A 16,092-nucleotide genomic window follows, 5' to 3' on the forward strand; every position below is an offset into this window, starting at 1 on the left:
TGGTATAACATGCACATAACTTTGTTTCCTAGAATGGTCGAAAGTGAATCTCCACAGCGAGCCTTCATGCTTTCTTGTTTGCAAGTTCACAGTGTTGTATTTAACTTATTTCACAACTTGACGTACTTCAGATGTGGTCAATCCTGTGTCCTTCGCTTAATTGAATCAAATGATGCCAAGAGAGGCTTGATGGGATTGAATTTCAATCAAAGTAGCACCATTCCCATCCATCCATCTAAGGCCAAAGAAGGCATTAGAATATGATTCACTTGGCATCTGGTGCAGAGCACATTATCCTATATGATCCTACTGTACCTCATATTTTCACACGGTACATCATAGAAAAAGCACCATGTAGTGAATGTAGTTGCGTGGATAGTATGTTGTTTCATGTAATGACACAGGAACTACACTGTTAACTAACGAGAAACAGAATGAGTCTTGCTTCCTTTCATTACTGCCTATGCCTCTATAAACAAAAATCAAGTTAAGATCCGCCCATTGTTAATGGAGCAGGAAGTAGAGGATAGGAATCACCTTTGGTCCCACCGGCCCAATCCTTCCATCTTTGCCCTGCACTCCTGGTCCCCCCTGTAAGGAAAATAAAAGAAGAAACGGAGCAGAACAGGTCAATACCAAATTCCCCCTCTTCACGTCCCAAATCAAACACAATTACAGAAATTAGCCCCTCCACTCCCACTTCAAACAGGCTGTCTGGTGTATAGACATACAGAGAGGACTGAGGAAGCAGCAAACCCACTCTGCTGTAACCTACACTTTCTCCCATATCTGAGAGAATTACAAAAGAACTGTGGTGTCTCCACTGTGAAGGTAAGAACGGCTAGCCTGGGAATCAAAACGGTTTCAGAGTCAAAGACCTGCTGTGGGTTATGCAGTCAGGTGCATCTCAGAACCACTGCAGTGAGAGAGAATTAGAAGTACAGAAATGTACTGTCCGACCAGCTACCAAACCGACCAGCTACCAAAGACTGTGGGCTCTCATTCTCCGTAGCCGACGTAAGACATTTAACCGCGTTAACCCTCGCAAGGCTGCCGGATGAGACGGCATCCCTATCCACGTCCTCAGAGCATACTCAGACCAGCTGGCTGGAGTGTTTACAGACATATTCACTTCGCTGATCCTCAATGCAGGGGCCCCACAAGGATACGTGCTCAGCCCCCTCCTGAACACCCTGTTCATCCATGACTGTGTGGCCACACACGCCTCCAACTCAATCATCACGTTTGCAGACAACACAACAGTAGTAGGCTTGATTACCAACAAAGACTAGACAGCCTACAGGGAGGAGATGAGGCCCCTGGGAGTGTGATGCCAGAAAAATAACCTCTCATCCAACGTCAACAAAACAAAGGAGCTGATCATAGACTTCAGGACACAGCAGAGGGAGCACCCCACTATCCACATCGACGGGACCGCAGTGGAGAAGGTGGAAAGCTTCAAGTTCCTCGGTGTACACATCACTGACAAACTGAAATGGTCCACCCACACAGACTGTGTGGTGAAGAAGGTGCAACAGCGCCTCGTCAACCACAGGAGGCTGAAGAAATTTTGCTTGGCACCTAAAAGCCTCAAACTTTTACAGATGCACAATTGAGAGCATCCTGTCAGCCTGTATCACCGCCTGGTACAGCAACTGCACCGCCCACAACTGCAGGGCTCTCCATAGGGTTGTGCGGTCTGCCCAACGCATCATCGGGGGCAAACTCCCTGCCCTACAGGACACCTACAGCACCGGATGTCACAGGAAGGCTAAAAAGATCATCAAGGACAACTACCCGAGCCACTGCCTGTTCACCCCGCTATCATCCAGAAGGCGAGGTCAGTACAGGTGCATCAAAGCTGAGACCGAGAGACTGAAAATCAGCTTCTATCTCAAGATCATCAGAATGTTAAATAGCCATCACTAGCACTTTAGAGGCTGCTGCCCTATATACATAGACTTGAAATCACTGGCCACTTTAATAATGGAACACTAATCACTTTAACAATGTTTACATATTTTGCATTACTCATCTCATATGTATATACTGCTTTCTATTCTATTGTATTTCAGTCTATGCTGCTCCGACATTGCTCATCCAAATATTTATATATTCTTAATTCCATTCCATTCCTTTTACTTTAGATGTGTGTGTATTGTGAAATTGTTAGATATTACTTGTTAGATATTACTGCACTGTTGGAGCTGAAAACACAAGCATTTTCCTACACCCGCAATAACATCTGCTAAACATGTGTATGTGACCAATACAATTTTATTTTATTTTATTTATTCATGCAGTGCATGGTAGTTATTAGTTCTGTCAGTTTGAGCATCTTAGCATTGAGCATTACCCTGTTAGTAATGGGGATTGAGTTGAAGGTTTGAATTTGTTTGTGAAGGACTTAAATAAGAATCATTGTAATCGTCTAGGGTGTAGAAGCAGGCAACACATACTATTTTATCAGCAGCTATGTAGACATGGGAGCTTTAAACAAGATCTAACTAAGAAGCCAGGTTCCCGACCATATTGGTCAGATGATGATCATAGATAAACAAAGAGTCAAAACCAGAACGTACCATTGGTCCAATCTCACCCGGAGGTCCGGTTTGTCCCCTCTCACCCGGAAGTCCCTATATGGACAATGGAGAAGACATGTTGTTACAGGCAAAGTTTCGGTTCATGAACCATTATAGATCTATTGTTATGAAAAGGTCTGCAGACCCAGGCCCAAACTCTTCCTCCCTTACCTTTTTCCCTGGAATTCCAACAGAGCCCAGGTTTAATTGTGAGGTGGCAGGACCCTTGAATACAAAAGACAATATTTAACAACGCACAGTGAGGCATTGATGAAAAATGTAACTACTCTTGGCATCTGTAGTGTATTACAGTGTTGACTTTTTTTGCTCTGCCCATTTTCTGAAGGTTTTGATATGCTACATGTGAAAATAAATCCCTCCATTTCCTCCCCATCTGGTCTCAAAGGGCCTGCACTTCAACGCAGTTAGACTGTGTTGTTTCCATTGAACCTGACCATCTATTTAAACCCTCTTAAAACACTAGTCCAGAACAGACAGAACAAGACTGGTATACAGAGCACCATTGTGGTGGTTCAGACAGGGCTGTGGTGGTGGTGTGGGCCGGTTGGCTCCTCTCGTCCCCTGGCACAGTGGGTGAAAGTCGGGTTGGGAGTCTCACCTTTGGTCCTGGCGGGCCCGGTTTCCCCGGCAGTCCTGGATCCCCTCTCTCGCCCTTCATGGACACAAAGTTGGAGCATGTTAGAGTGTTATGCAAAACTCAAACCCTAATATATAAATCCAAGTCATGCACATCTACACAGAGGAGGAGGAGCTTACTTTGCCACCTGTCAGACCTGGAGCCCCGCTGGGTCCTAGTTGGCCCAATTCACCCTGTGTGGGTCAGGAATAAATAAGAAACAAACACTTCTATTGTATGTCTCTTGGATTTAATAGATGTATCATGCTATTAAACATATATTAATGGCACTGCAGCGGTTGCTAATAAAAGAGACAGTCGCACGCTGCTCTTCCTAGCATCATATTTTAGGTGTCAGTCTCTGGGCTTTCCTCAGAGCTTTCAGAACAGTGGTGGCTGCAATGGTTTTGGTAATACTGGCTACTATTGTGGTGGGTTTGATTCCTGCACGGACCACATTAAACTGAATGGATATGCTAACTGTTAGCATAACAACCGTAACGGTTTGATTAAAAAAACAGTACTATTCATATTTAAAAATACATTATTCCTGAGTGTTACAAGTGTTACAGTTAGCAGTTTTAGACACTCAAGAAATGCTCACCGTCTCGCCAGGAAACCCAGGTTCTCCAGACCCACCAGGCTCACCCTGGGTTCCCTAGACAAAACACAAGGCAGGCATGGAGGAAAACAAGCAATCACAGGGTCAGTATAATGTAGTGTATAATGTGTTGCCTAAGTGGGAAGGCTATCTGTGATTCTCTGTTCCGTGATGTCAAATGACAGGTCCAAAAGTCCCCCAAAACTTCTCCCAACATCTGTGGGAGGTAGGTGTGATGGGAGATGGGTACTGTTGTTTTCAGGCAATATAAAGAAGATATGAGACGTTGGTTGATGTGTACTCACAGGCTTACCGTCAGGGCCTGGTGGTCCTGCTCTTCCTATCTCGCCTCGGAGACCCTGTACAGCCAGTCACAATGGCATTAAAATCTTTACGGGCTCCACAACAAATGTGAATGCGTGATTGATCATGCTACGCAAGTGGGATATACTCAGGAGGATCAGAAAAAAACATTGTTGGAGTGATTTCTCCCTTTCTTTTCTAACTTGTATTGTTTTGAATGAAAGATTGTCCAAATAAATACTGCAGTAATAACGGATGGCCCCGTCTAATGATTAATGATCGACAGTGATTCCTGCCGACACACTTCTAGAATGGACCCAATGTAATAAATCACACAGGATGCAGTTGCAGTGCCTGTCGCTGATAACTGAAACGTTTTAAGCTCTGGTGTCAAAAGCTACCTGAGGGGAGGAGACTAACCAATCTATCAGATGTCATTTTCTTTTACAACGAAGCCCAGGAAGCAGACAGACAGAATGAGATGGAGAGAGGGGCAGAGAGAGTGTGTGTCTTGGTATATTGTATGTGTGTGGGAGAGGGTAACCCCCAGAGTGAGTGATGCTGTACTGTACCATAGGTCCAGGAGGGCCAGGTGGTCCTGGGCTGCCATTAGCACAGTCACACTCCACTTCCTCCACTGTGGGCTCACGATCCAGGGGACACTGGGACAGATACACACTGAAGTGTGACACTCTAATGCAGACACTAAATGGTTAAAAAGAGCAGAGACAACAAGTCCTCACTCACCCTCTCATCATCCTGTGAAAGAAAAAAGAGATAAAAATATATATCACTATACCCTTATACCCAGTTTATGTAAATTGCACTTCAAACTGCACTTTACAACTTCTTTGTCGAGATGCTATTACATTTTCTCCGTCGGTCATAATAACATTAAATAAGTAAGGAGTTGAGAGTAGTTGGGGAAATGAACAGATTTTCCCCACATTGTAATGTGTGCCTCACCACAGAGTAGATTTCACAGGCTGTCTCTCTCTCGCTTTGATGAGGGTCACAATAAAGGCGCAGTTTCTGTATCTCCACCTTAAAAAGGCAGTTAAAAAAAGAAAGGAAAACAAGTCAGGCAACACTGAAATTCTGAAAGAGACTAAACAACAATTTCACCCATTGTTCATCCAAATGCAATGGTCCTATTTCACTTTAGTCCAACATAGAAAACCACATCTGCTAAATGCTTTCGTCAAATGCGTTGTGAGAGCCGTGCACGCCCCACGTAAGGCCCCAGTAAATATACAGTGCCAACCTAAGTAATTATACTGGAGCAGTAGTAAGCCTATAGTCACATCCCTTGCCAATTTGCCGTAGAACAAACACTGTTCCTTCTACTCACAGGGACTGTGGTCTCCGCCCCAAACTTCTTGGCGACCTGCGTCTTGCCGTTGATGTAGATTGGCTCCACCGGCTCCAGTAGCGCCACTTCCTGGATCTCCTCATCGTCCAGGAAACCGGTTACTTGCCGGGGCCTCACGAGCAGCTTCAGCTGGTGCCAGTCTTCATCAAAGAAACTCTGTAATGGATGGTGGCACAAAAGGGTCAATCAGAACGATAGTGACATGGATGTGACCGCCATAATACCATAGGCCTCTAATTCACTTGCGGTTGCATCCATACCACAAATTGTGGGCCTAAATCACGTTTCTCACTAGTGGCCATGAAACTGAACATATGTGTCCACATTGCCAGTGTAAATGTTAAAGTGTACTCTTAGTTATAACAGCTACATCTAGGAGTGGGAGTACTTGTGGCACCCAAGCTTCTAGACAGGTTGTCAATGCTGCCAGTCAGAGTGGTGAGCAGTGCCATGGAGGTACTTATGGCACTATCCCGCTTTTCCGTGGCACGCTCTCTTTGAACACAAAGCTGCCAAAGGGTCTTTAGACATGGCATCCACATGAATTAACTTTGCATGTTGTTCTGAGTGGAGAACGTGTTGGAGTCTAAACTGCAATTCAGTCCATTAAAAGTATCAGAAATAGGAGGGTCATGTTCATGATCATTGACAGACTACATTCCGACGCCAGCAGAATGCATGCCTACCATCACCTCTGTACAAGATCACAGTTAGGATCCGGTGTGTTTTCCTGATAATGTCACCTGACCAAGAAAAAGTCCTGGCTTTGAAAAGTCTGATATAGTGTTTTCAGTATACTGTGGTATCAGTGGAGACTACTGAGAGGAGAGCGAGGTTCATAATAATGGCTGGAACGGAGAAAATGGAATGGCATCAAACACCTGGAAACCATGTGTTTGATACCATTCCGCTGTCATTACCACGAGCCCGTTCCCCCCAATTAAGGTGTCACCAACCTCCTGTGTGTGGTATACAGTACGCTCTTTAAAAAAACATGTTCCATTCTGGCTATGACAGTAGTAGAGGTCTACGTTGTTCATGTGCAAATATGTATACATGTATACAAAAATGTACACAAGTACACAAAGATACCAACCCCAATGCCCTGCACAATAAAGGTGACCAGCTGCTCCTCATTGGTGGTGCTGGTGGTCGTGAAAGTGACAGACTTGTCCGCTCCGTTCAGTGTCACTGCTGCCTGGGTGACGCCATCTTTAGAAAGGATCCTCAACAGGTCAAACTTGTCCTGTTTGGCTGAACCCTTGAGGCGGACCGTGGCCACAAACACATAGGATGGAGGCAGACCCTCGGGGAAGATCTCCCTGAGAAAATAGTCAAATAACAAATAGAAAACTGAATCATGAATACAGTTCTTGTCAACATCTGTATGGTGACTTGTAAGTAACCTTTGAAAAATGAGGGGAAATCATAAGCCTGCAAAGTATGACGAGTACAAAATGTGTCATTATCAAGTGACCAGTCTAGGAAAAACTATGGATTCAGAGATTTTCCTGGTCAGTTCATTTTACACTGTTTTCCTTCAGGCTGCCAAGAAAGGATTTAGAATATTCCACTATTGCCGATGATGTTGTGCACTTTTTACCACCACAAACATGTGTCAAAGAGGTTTGAAGTGCCACTGGACGGAAAATCATCTGGATGTTTTCAAAAACTCACCCAGGCTTCTAGTGTCTGTGGCTGAAGGTAGTCCAAGTGACTCACCCAGGCTTCTAGTGTCTGTGTCTGAAGGTAGTCCAAGTGACTCACCCAGGCTTCTAGTGTCTGTGGCTGAAGGTAGTCCAAGTGACTCACCCAGGCTTCTAGTGTCTGTGTCTGAAGGTAGTCCAAGTGACTCACCCAGGCTTCTAGTGTCTGTGTCTGAAGGTAGTCCAAGTGACTCACCCAGGCTTCTAGTGTATGTGGCTGAAGGTAGTCCAAGTGTCTCACCCAGGCTTCTAGTGTCTGTGTCTGAAGGTAGTCCAAGTGACTTACCCAGGCTTCTAGTGTCATGTTTGTCATTTATTGTCATGTCTTGTCCCTGTGCTCCCCATGCTATTCGTTTCCCTCTGCTGGTCTTGTTTGGTTCTATCCCTCTCTCTCCCCCTCCCTCTCTCACTCTCTCGCTCTCTCTTCTCTCTGTCGTTCCGTTCCTGCTCCCAGCTGTTCCTATTCCCCTAATCATCATTTAGTCTTCCCACACCTGTTCCCGATCCTTTCCCCTGATTAGATTCCCTATTTATTCCTTTGTAATCCGTTCCTGTTCCGTCGGTTCCTTATATTGTATTCACCATGCTGTGATTGCGTTTCGCCCTGTCCTGTCGTGTTTTTTGCCGTGATTGTGTATCACCCTGTTCTGTCGTGTTTTGTGCCTTCATCAGACGCTGCGTGTGAGCAGGTGTCTCAGTCGACTACGGCCTGCGCCTACCCGAAGCGACCTGCAGTCTGTGGCCGCTTCTCCAGTTGTTTTCCCCTCTACAAATCTAGAGGATGTCAGTTATTCCGTTTTGAACATTATTAAACTCTGCTTCTGTTAAGTCGCTTTTGGGTCCTCTTTTACCAGCATGACAGAAGGAACCGACCAAGGAATGGACCCAGCGACTTCAGACGCTCGTTACACTGCCGTCGAGTTCCAAGGAGCCATGCTCGGCAGACACGAGCAGGAATTGTCTGCTGCTCGCCATGCCGTGGAGAACCTGGCCGCTCAGGTTTCCGACCTCTCTGGACAGTTCCAGAGTCTACGTCTCGTGCCACCTGTTACTCCCTGGCCTGCCGAGCCTCCAGAACCCAGGGTTAATAACCCACCTTGCTACTCCGGGCAGCCCACTGAGTGCCGCTCCTTTCTCACGCAGTGTGAGATTGTGTTCTCTCTCCAACCCCACACATACTCTAGAGAGAGAGCTCGGGTTGCTTACGTCATTTCACTCCTTACTGGCCGGGCTCGCCGGGGACCACTCCTCCTCGAGGTAGACTATACTCTCTGTCGGCTCCCGAACGTAAGGCTCTCGAGGATTATTTGTCTGTGTCTCTTGACGCCGGTACCATAGTGCCTTCTTCCTCTCCGGCCGGGGCGGGGTTCTTTTTTGTTAAGAAGAAGGACGGTACTCTGCGCCCCTGCGTGGATTATCGAGGGCTGAATGACATAACGGTTAAGAATCGTTATCCGCTTCCCCTTATGTCATCAGCCTTCGAGATTCTGCAGGGAGCCAGGTGCTTTACTAAGTTGGACCTTCGTAACGCTTACCATCTCGTGCGCATCAGAGAGGGGGACGAGTGGAAAACGGCGTTTAATACTCCGTTAGGGCATTTTGAGTACCGGGTTCTGCCGTTCGGTCTCGCCAATGCGCCAGCTGTTTTTCAGGCATTAGTTAATGATGTTCTGAGAGACATGCTGAACATTTTTGTTTTTGTCTATCTTGACGATATCCTGATTTTTTCTCCGTCACTCGAGATTCATGTTCAGCACGTTCGACGTGTTCTACAGCGCCTTTTAGAGAATTGTCTCTACGTAAAGGCTGAGAAGTGCTCTTTTCATGTCTCCTCCGTTACTTTTCTCGGTTCTGTTATTTCCGCTGAAGGCATTCAGATGGATTCCGCTAAGGCCCAAGCTGTCAGTGATTGGCCCGTTCCAAGGTCACGTGTCGAGTTGCAGCGCTTTTAGGTTTCGCTAATTTCTATCGGCGTTTCATTCGTAATTTCGGTCAAGTTGCTGCCCCTCTCACAGCTCTTACTTCTGTCAAGACGTGTTTTAAGTGGTCCGGTTCCGCCCAGGGAGCTTTTGATCTTCTAAAAGAACGTTTTACGTCCGCTCCTATCCTCGTTACTCCTGACGTCACTAGACAATTCATTGTCGAGGTTGACGCTTCAGAGGTAGGCGTGGGAGCCATTCTATCCCAGCGCTTCCAGTCTGACGATAAGGTTCATCCTTGCGCTTATTTTTCTCATCGCCTGTCGCCATCTGAGCGCAACTATGATGTGGGTAACCGTGAACTGCTCGCCATCCGCTTAGCCCTAGGCGAATGGCGACAGTGGTTGGAGGGGGCGACCGTTCCTTTTGTCGTTTGGACAGACCATAAGAACCTTGAGTACATCCGTTCTGCCAAACGACTTAATGCCCGTCAAGCTCGTTGGGCGTTGTTTTTCGCTCGTTTCGAGTTTGTGATTTCTTACCGTCCGGGTAGCAAGAACACCAAGCCTGATGCCTTATCCCGTCTGTTTAGTTCTTCTGTGGCTTCTACTGATCCCGAGGGGATTCTTCCTTATGGGCGTGTTGTCGGGTTAACTGTCTGGGGAATTGAAAGACAGGTTAAGCAAGCACTCACGCACACTGCGTCGCCGCGCGCTTGTCCTAGTAACCTCCTTTTCGTTCCTGTTTCCACTCGTCTGGCTGTTCTTCAGTGGGCTCACTCTGCCAAGTTAGCGGGTCATCCCGGTGTTCGAGGCACTCTTGCGTCTATTCGCCAGCGCTTTTGGTGGCCGACTCAGGAGCGTGACACGCGCCGTTTCGTGGCTGCCTGTTCGGACTGCGCGCAGACTAAGTCGGGTAACTCTCCTCCTGCCGGTCGTCTCAGACCGCTCCCCATTCCTTCTCGACCATGGTCTCACATTGCCTTAGACTTCATTACCGGTCTGCCTTTGTCTGCGGGGAAGACTGTGATTCTGACGGTTGTCGATAGGTTCTCTAAGGCGGCACATTTCATTCCCCTCGCTAAACTTCCTTCCGCTAAGGAGACGGCACAAATCATTATTGAGAATGTATTCAGAATTCATGGCCTCCCGTTAGACGCCGTTTCAGACAGAGGTCCGCAATTCACGTCACAGTTTTGGAGGGAGTTCTGTCGTTTGATTGGTGCGTCCGTCAGTCTCTCTTCCGGGTTTCATCCCCAGTCTAACGGTCAAGCAGAGAGGGCCAATCAGACGATTGGTCGCATACTACGCAGCCTTTCTTTCAGAAACCCTGCGTCTTGGGCAGAACAGCTCCCTGGGCAGAATACGCTCACAATTCGCTTCCTTCGTCTGCTACCGGGTTATCTCCGTTTCAGAGTAGTCTGGGTTACCAGCCTCCTCTGTTCTCATCCCAGCTTGCCGAGTCCAGCGTTCCCTCCGCTCAAGCGTTTGTCCAACGTTGTGAGCGCACCTGGAGGAGGGTGAGGTCTGCACTTTGCCGTTACAGGGCACAGACGGTGAGAGCCGCCAATAAACGCAGGATTAAGAGTCCAAGGTATTGTTGCGGCCAGAGAGTGTGGCTTTCCACTCGCAACCTTCCTCTTACGACAGCTTCTCGTAAGTTGACTCCGCGGTTCATTGGTCCGTTCCGTGTCTCCCAGGTCGTCAATCCTGTCGCTGTGCGACTGCTTCTTCCGCGACATCTTCGTCGCGTCCATCCTGTCTTCCATGTCTCCTGTGTTAAGCCTTTTCTTCGCACCCCGTTCGTCTTCCCTCCCCCTCCCGTCCTTGTCGAGAGCGCACCTATTTACAAGGTACATAAAATTATGGACATGCGTTCTCGGGGACGGGGTCACCAATACCTAGTGGATTGGGAGGGTTACGGTCCTGAGGAGAGGAGTTGGGTTCCGTCTCGGGACGTGCTGGACCGTTCGCTCATCGATGATTTCCTCCGTTGCCGCCAGGATTCCTCCTCGAGTGCGCCAGGAGGCGCTCGGTGAGTGGGGGGGTACTGTCATGTTTGTCATTTATTGTCATGTCTTGTCCCTGTGCTCCCCATGCTATTCGTTTCCCTCTGCTGGTCTTGTTTGGTTCTATCCCTCTCTCTCCCCCTCCCTCTCTCACTCTCTCGCTCTCTCTTCTCTCTGTCGTTCCGTTCCTGCTCCCAGCTGTTCCTATTCCCCTAATCATCATTTAGTCTTCCCACACCTGTTCCCGATCCTTTCCCCTGATTAGATTCCCTATTTATTCCTTTGTAATCCGTTCCTGTTCCGTCGGTTCCTTATATTGTATTCACCATGCTGTGATTGCGTTTCGCCCTGTCCTGTCGTGTTTTTTGCCGTGATTGTGTATCACCCTGTTCTGTCGTGTTTTGTGCCTTCATCAGACGCTGCGTGTGAGCAGGTGTCTCAGTCGACTACGGCCTGCGCCTACCCGAAGCGACCTGCAGTCTGTGGCCGCTTCTCCAGTTGTTTTCCCCTCTACAAATCTAGAGGATGTCAGTTATTCCGTTTTGAACATTATTAAACTCTGCTTCTGTTAAGTCGCTTTTGGGTCCTCTTTTACCAGCATGACATCTAGTGTCTGTGTCTGAAGGTAGTCCAAGTGACTTACCCAGGCTTCTAGTGTCTGTGGCTGAAGGTAGTCCAAGTGACTTACCCAGGCATCTAGTGTCTGTGGCTGAAGGTATTCCAAGTGACTCTCCCAGGCTTCTAGTGTCTGTGGCTGAAGGTAGTCCAAGTGACTCACCCAAGCTTCTAGTGTATGTGTCTGAAGGTAGTCCAAGTGACTCACCCAGGCTTCTAGTGTCTGTGTCTGAAGGTAGTCCAAGTGACTCACACAGGCTTCTAGTGTATGTGGCTGAAGGTAGTCCAAGTGACTCACCCAGGCTTCTAGTGTCTGTGTCTGAAGGTAGTCCAAGTGACTCTCCCAGGCTTCTAGTGTCTGTGTCTGAAGGTAGTCCAAGTGACTCACCCAGGCTTCTAGTGTATGTGGCTGAAGGTAGTCCAAGTGACTCACCCAGGCTTCTAGTGTCTGTGTCTGAAGGTAGTCCAAGTGACTCTCCCAGGCTTCTAGTGTCTGTGTCTGAAGGTAGTCCAAGTGACTTACCCAGGTGTAGACGTTAGTCAGATTTCGAATTCAAGCTTGTCTTGTCACGTCTTTAGCAGAAATAACAATGCCCCGTAACTGAGTGGATGATAATAATAATAATAATAATAATAATATTATATTTTGTTGATTTTATTCAGATCCTCATTAGCCAATGGCAACAGCTAGTCTTACTGGGGTCCTAAATGACAAAAAATACATTATAAACAAAATACTTTACAATTGACATACATTTTAAAAACATTAACATTTAGTGTGTGTGTTTGTTACACATACATGTCAGTACATACGCACAACAAGTAGGTCACATGTGGGAGAGGCGTTGTGTCGTAAGGTGTTGCTTTATTTGTTTATTGAAAGCAGGTTTGCGGTTCACTTGTGCTATATGAGATGTAAGGGAGTTATATGCATTCATGGCTCTGTATAATACTGTACATTTACTTAAATTTGTTCATGACCTGGGGACTGTAAAAATACCCTTGGTGGCATGTCTGGTGGGGTAAGTGTGTGTGTCAGTGCCATGTGTAAGTTGACTATGCAAACAATTTGGAATTTCCAAGACATTAATGTTTCTTATAAAAACAAGAATCAATGCAGTCAGTCTTTCCTTAACTCATAGCCATGAGACACTCACATGCATATTATTGATATTAGCCCTCTGATTGCAATGAAGAGCAAGACGTGCCACTCTATTCTGGGCCAGCTGCAGCTTCATAAGGTCTTTCTTTGCAGCACTTGACCATATAACTGGACAATAATCAAGGTAAGATGAATCTAGAGCCTGCAGGACTTACTTTGTGGAGTATGGTGTCAAAAAGTAGAGCATCTCTTTACCACGTACAGACCTCCCCATCTTTACAACCATTGAATCTGTATGTTTTGACCATGACAGTTTACAATCTAAGGTAACACCAAGTAATTTAGTCTTCTCAACTTGCTCAACAGCCACACCATTCATTACCAGATTCAGCTGAGGTCTAGAACTTAGGGAATGATTTGTACCAAATACAATGCTCTTATTTATAGAGTTCAGGAACAGTTTATTATTGGCCACCCATTCTAAAACTGACTGCAACTCATTGTTTAGTTTTGAAATGATTTCACTAGCTGTGGTTGCTGACAGGTATAGGGTTGAATCGTCAGCATACATGGACACACAGGCTTTGTTTAATGCCCGTGGTAGGTCATTGGTAAAAATAGAAAAGAGTGGAGGGCCAAGAGAGCTGCCCTGGGATACACCATACATCACATGTTTAATATTAAAAAAGCTTCCATTAAAGAGTTCTATTAGATAGATAGCTTTGAATCTACATATGTGTTATGGTTGAAAAGCCATAACACATACGTTTTCAACATGATAATTATGGTCAATAATATTAAAAGCTGTACTGAAGTCTAACAATACAGCTCCCACAATCTTCTTATTATGCCATTTTCTAAACACTCATCCGTCATTTGTGTCAGTGGAGTCCATGTTGAGTGCCCTTCTCTATAAGCATGCTGAAAATCTGTTGTTAATTTGTGACAGAGAAATAGCATTGTATCTGGTCAAACACCATTTTTTCCAACAGTTTTCTAAGAGTTGGCAGCTAGCTGATAGGTCGCTCTGATAGAACCAGTAAAGGCAGCTTTACCATTCTTGGGCAGCGGAATGACTTTGGCTTCCCACCAGGCCTGAGGACAAACACTTTGCTCTAGGTTCAGATTAAAGATATGGCATATAGGAGTTGCTATAGAGTCATCGACCATCCTCAGTAACTTTCCATCTAAGTTGTCAATGCCAGGAGGTTTGTCATTATTGATCGTAACAATAATATGAGATAAGTATGAGTTCAAAATAGCTAAGCAAAGGAATTGAGGACCATGGTTGATGTGGAGGTTGAAGGGGAGACCCACCTTGTGTTCTCTGTGATGTCTGTTGAGGTGGTCAAGGAGAAGGCTGTCTCAGACACCAGAGAGCCTTGGATCTTCTTGGTCTTCTGGTGGATATTCATGCCCAGCATCAACTCAAAGCCCTTCTCATCCCTGGAGGCCACTGGGATACGCGTAGGACACACAGACTCTTTGGACAGGAAATGACATCACATACGTCTCAGTGTGTTGTGGCATATCTACCGTAGATACAATCTAGATTGTATTTGAACATGCATGCCAAACATTATAATTAACCCATTTTGACTAGCTTCTCTTTGTAAGTAGTGAACGGGCTCCTATGGCTTCGTAAACATTGTTGACAAATTTCCCTGCAGTTTATGGTCAAACAATGCCTCCAGCTGCAGTGTGGTTGGCAACAGCGAGCGTATCACATCTGTTTCCTGCCACCATCTTTTCTAATGCTCTTTCTTTACGCCGCCACATGTCCCTGGTTTGGCTCCAGTGCCTGCGGCTTCCCACTTCAAAAAGCGTGAGTGGTGCAGCCTGCTTTCAGGGCAAACCTCCAGTCTCTTAAACAGGCATAGTAGCCGGGGCCCCGCATGAGATGTGACCCAATTAATGCTTTCTGTACTCTTGCAACCCAAAAAGTGAAAGAAGTCCAGGTGAAAGAAAATGAACAAAATCAAGGAAAAGGAATAGCGGCAACCCACCCTCGAGTTTAGAAACCCACTGTTTGGGGAACTCTATCCTAGCACACCTCCAGGTAGCAGTACACCTCCTATCTTACACTCACTCACCCTCACACAGTCTCTGCTCCATGGAGTCTCGGATTCGGTCTATGTTGGCGTAGTCCTCGGCATACAACACGTAGGTCCCCCCCGGCTTGTTGGCGATGGACATCAGCTCTGAGGTGGTGATCTCGGTGCCCACTCCCACGGCGAACACAATGACGCCTTGCGCCCGCGCCTCCACGCTAGCGTCCACCACATCATCCTGGGACTTTCCGTCCGTCACCACCACCGCAATGCGGTTCTTGACGGTGCTGGTGCGTTGCGAGGACGGGAACACGTGATCTACGGCGAACTTGATGGCACGGCCCGTCTGAGTGTTCCCGCCTAGATAGCTGATGCCCTCGATGGCCTGGATGAGGTCCGGGCCACCGTGGTGCTTCCCCAGGGGGATCTCCAGACGAGGGGTGTCGCTGTACTGCACCACGGCCACCTAGTTCAATAGTCTTATTTGAATATGTCAAAAAAGTTCAATTTAACCATTGTAGTTATTTGTCAACTATGCTGTCATATGTCACTTTCGGTGACATATTACAGTAACACTGTACCGGGCAACTTAAGGTGCAGTGTTACACATATTCGTTCTAAGTCTGACCTGTGAGTAGTGGGAGCTGATGTCGAAGCCGCTGGTGATGTTGACGAGCCAGCTCTTGGCCTTTTTGAAGTCACTGTGGCCCACGCTCCACGAGCCATCTATGATGTAGACTAGGTCATTCACAGCAGTGCTGCAGCCTAGGAGGGGTGGTCACAGGTGTACACACACACACACACAGTCATTGATACATTAATGTACATGCACACACACATACACACCTCAAAAATAAGATATGATCATGTACAATGTCAATGTACAATGTCAAAGCTTTCCATATTTAGCTCCAAACATGTCCTTCGTAATCAGGGCCTGATCGGCTACTACACCCCCGCGGCACCCCAGCCACCAGCTCATAGTGTTGCTGCAGTTCCCGCCCCCACCCCATTCCTGCTTCTCCCGAAGTTCACTCCCACTATCCTTGGTAGCTCTGGTGATGTGTGTGTTTATATGGGAGTATCCAATTGTGAAACATTAATAAAAATGACTCTGCCAATTAGATTATTGTATTTTTTTATGTTTGTGTGTGTGTGACAAATTATTAGTGATTAAGGCAGTAGCCTAACCTAGC

At 46.7% G+C, this 16,092-nt stretch overlaps 1 protein-coding gene across 2 annotated transcripts in view; it reads right to left on the reverse strand.

The window, feature by feature from the left end:
• si:dkey-225n22.4 (collagen alpha-1(XXI) chain) overlaps positions 1–16,092 on the reverse strand; it is a 62,680-nt gene that overhangs the window by 32,996 nt on the left and 13,592 nt on the right. For both annotated transcript variants that reach the window (XM_046355903.1, XM_046355902.1), the window contains exons 3-17: positions 15,525–15,661; positions 14,939–15,362; positions 14,163–14,328; positions 6,592–6,817; positions 5,475–5,651; positions 5,090–5,167; positions 4,871–4,882; positions 4,696–4,785; positions 4,126–4,179; positions 3,824–3,877; positions 3,360–3,413; positions 3,202–3,255; positions 2,754–2,807; positions 2,583–2,636; positions 538–591 (exon numbers count right to left, since the gene is read on the reverse strand). In XM_046355903.1, the coding sequence (XP_046211859.1) occupies positions 538–591; positions 2,583–2,636; positions 2,754–2,807; positions 3,202–3,255; positions 3,360–3,413; positions 3,824–3,877; positions 4,126–4,179; positions 4,696–4,785; positions 4,871–4,882; positions 5,090–5,167; positions 5,475–5,651; positions 6,592–6,817; positions 14,163–14,328; positions 14,939–15,362; positions 15,525–15,661 (1,688 nt within the window). The remainder of the gene's footprint in view (positions 1–537; positions 592–2,582; positions 2,637–2,753; positions 2,808–3,201; positions 3,256–3,359; positions 3,414–3,823; positions 3,878–4,125; positions 4,180–4,695; positions 4,786–4,870; positions 4,883–5,089; positions 5,168–5,474; positions 5,652–6,591; positions 6,818–14,162; positions 14,329–14,938; positions 15,363–15,524; positions 15,662–16,092) is intronic.

The sequence above is a fragment of the Oncorhynchus gorbuscha genome, linkage group LG07 (genome assembly GCF_021184085.1).
Source record: "Oncorhynchus gorbuscha isolate QuinsamMale2020 ecotype Even-year linkage group LG07, OgorEven_v1.0, whole genome shotgun sequence".
Classification (NCBI taxonomy): domain Eukaryota; kingdom Metazoa; phylum Chordata; class Actinopteri; order Salmoniformes; family Salmonidae; genus Oncorhynchus; species Oncorhynchus gorbuscha.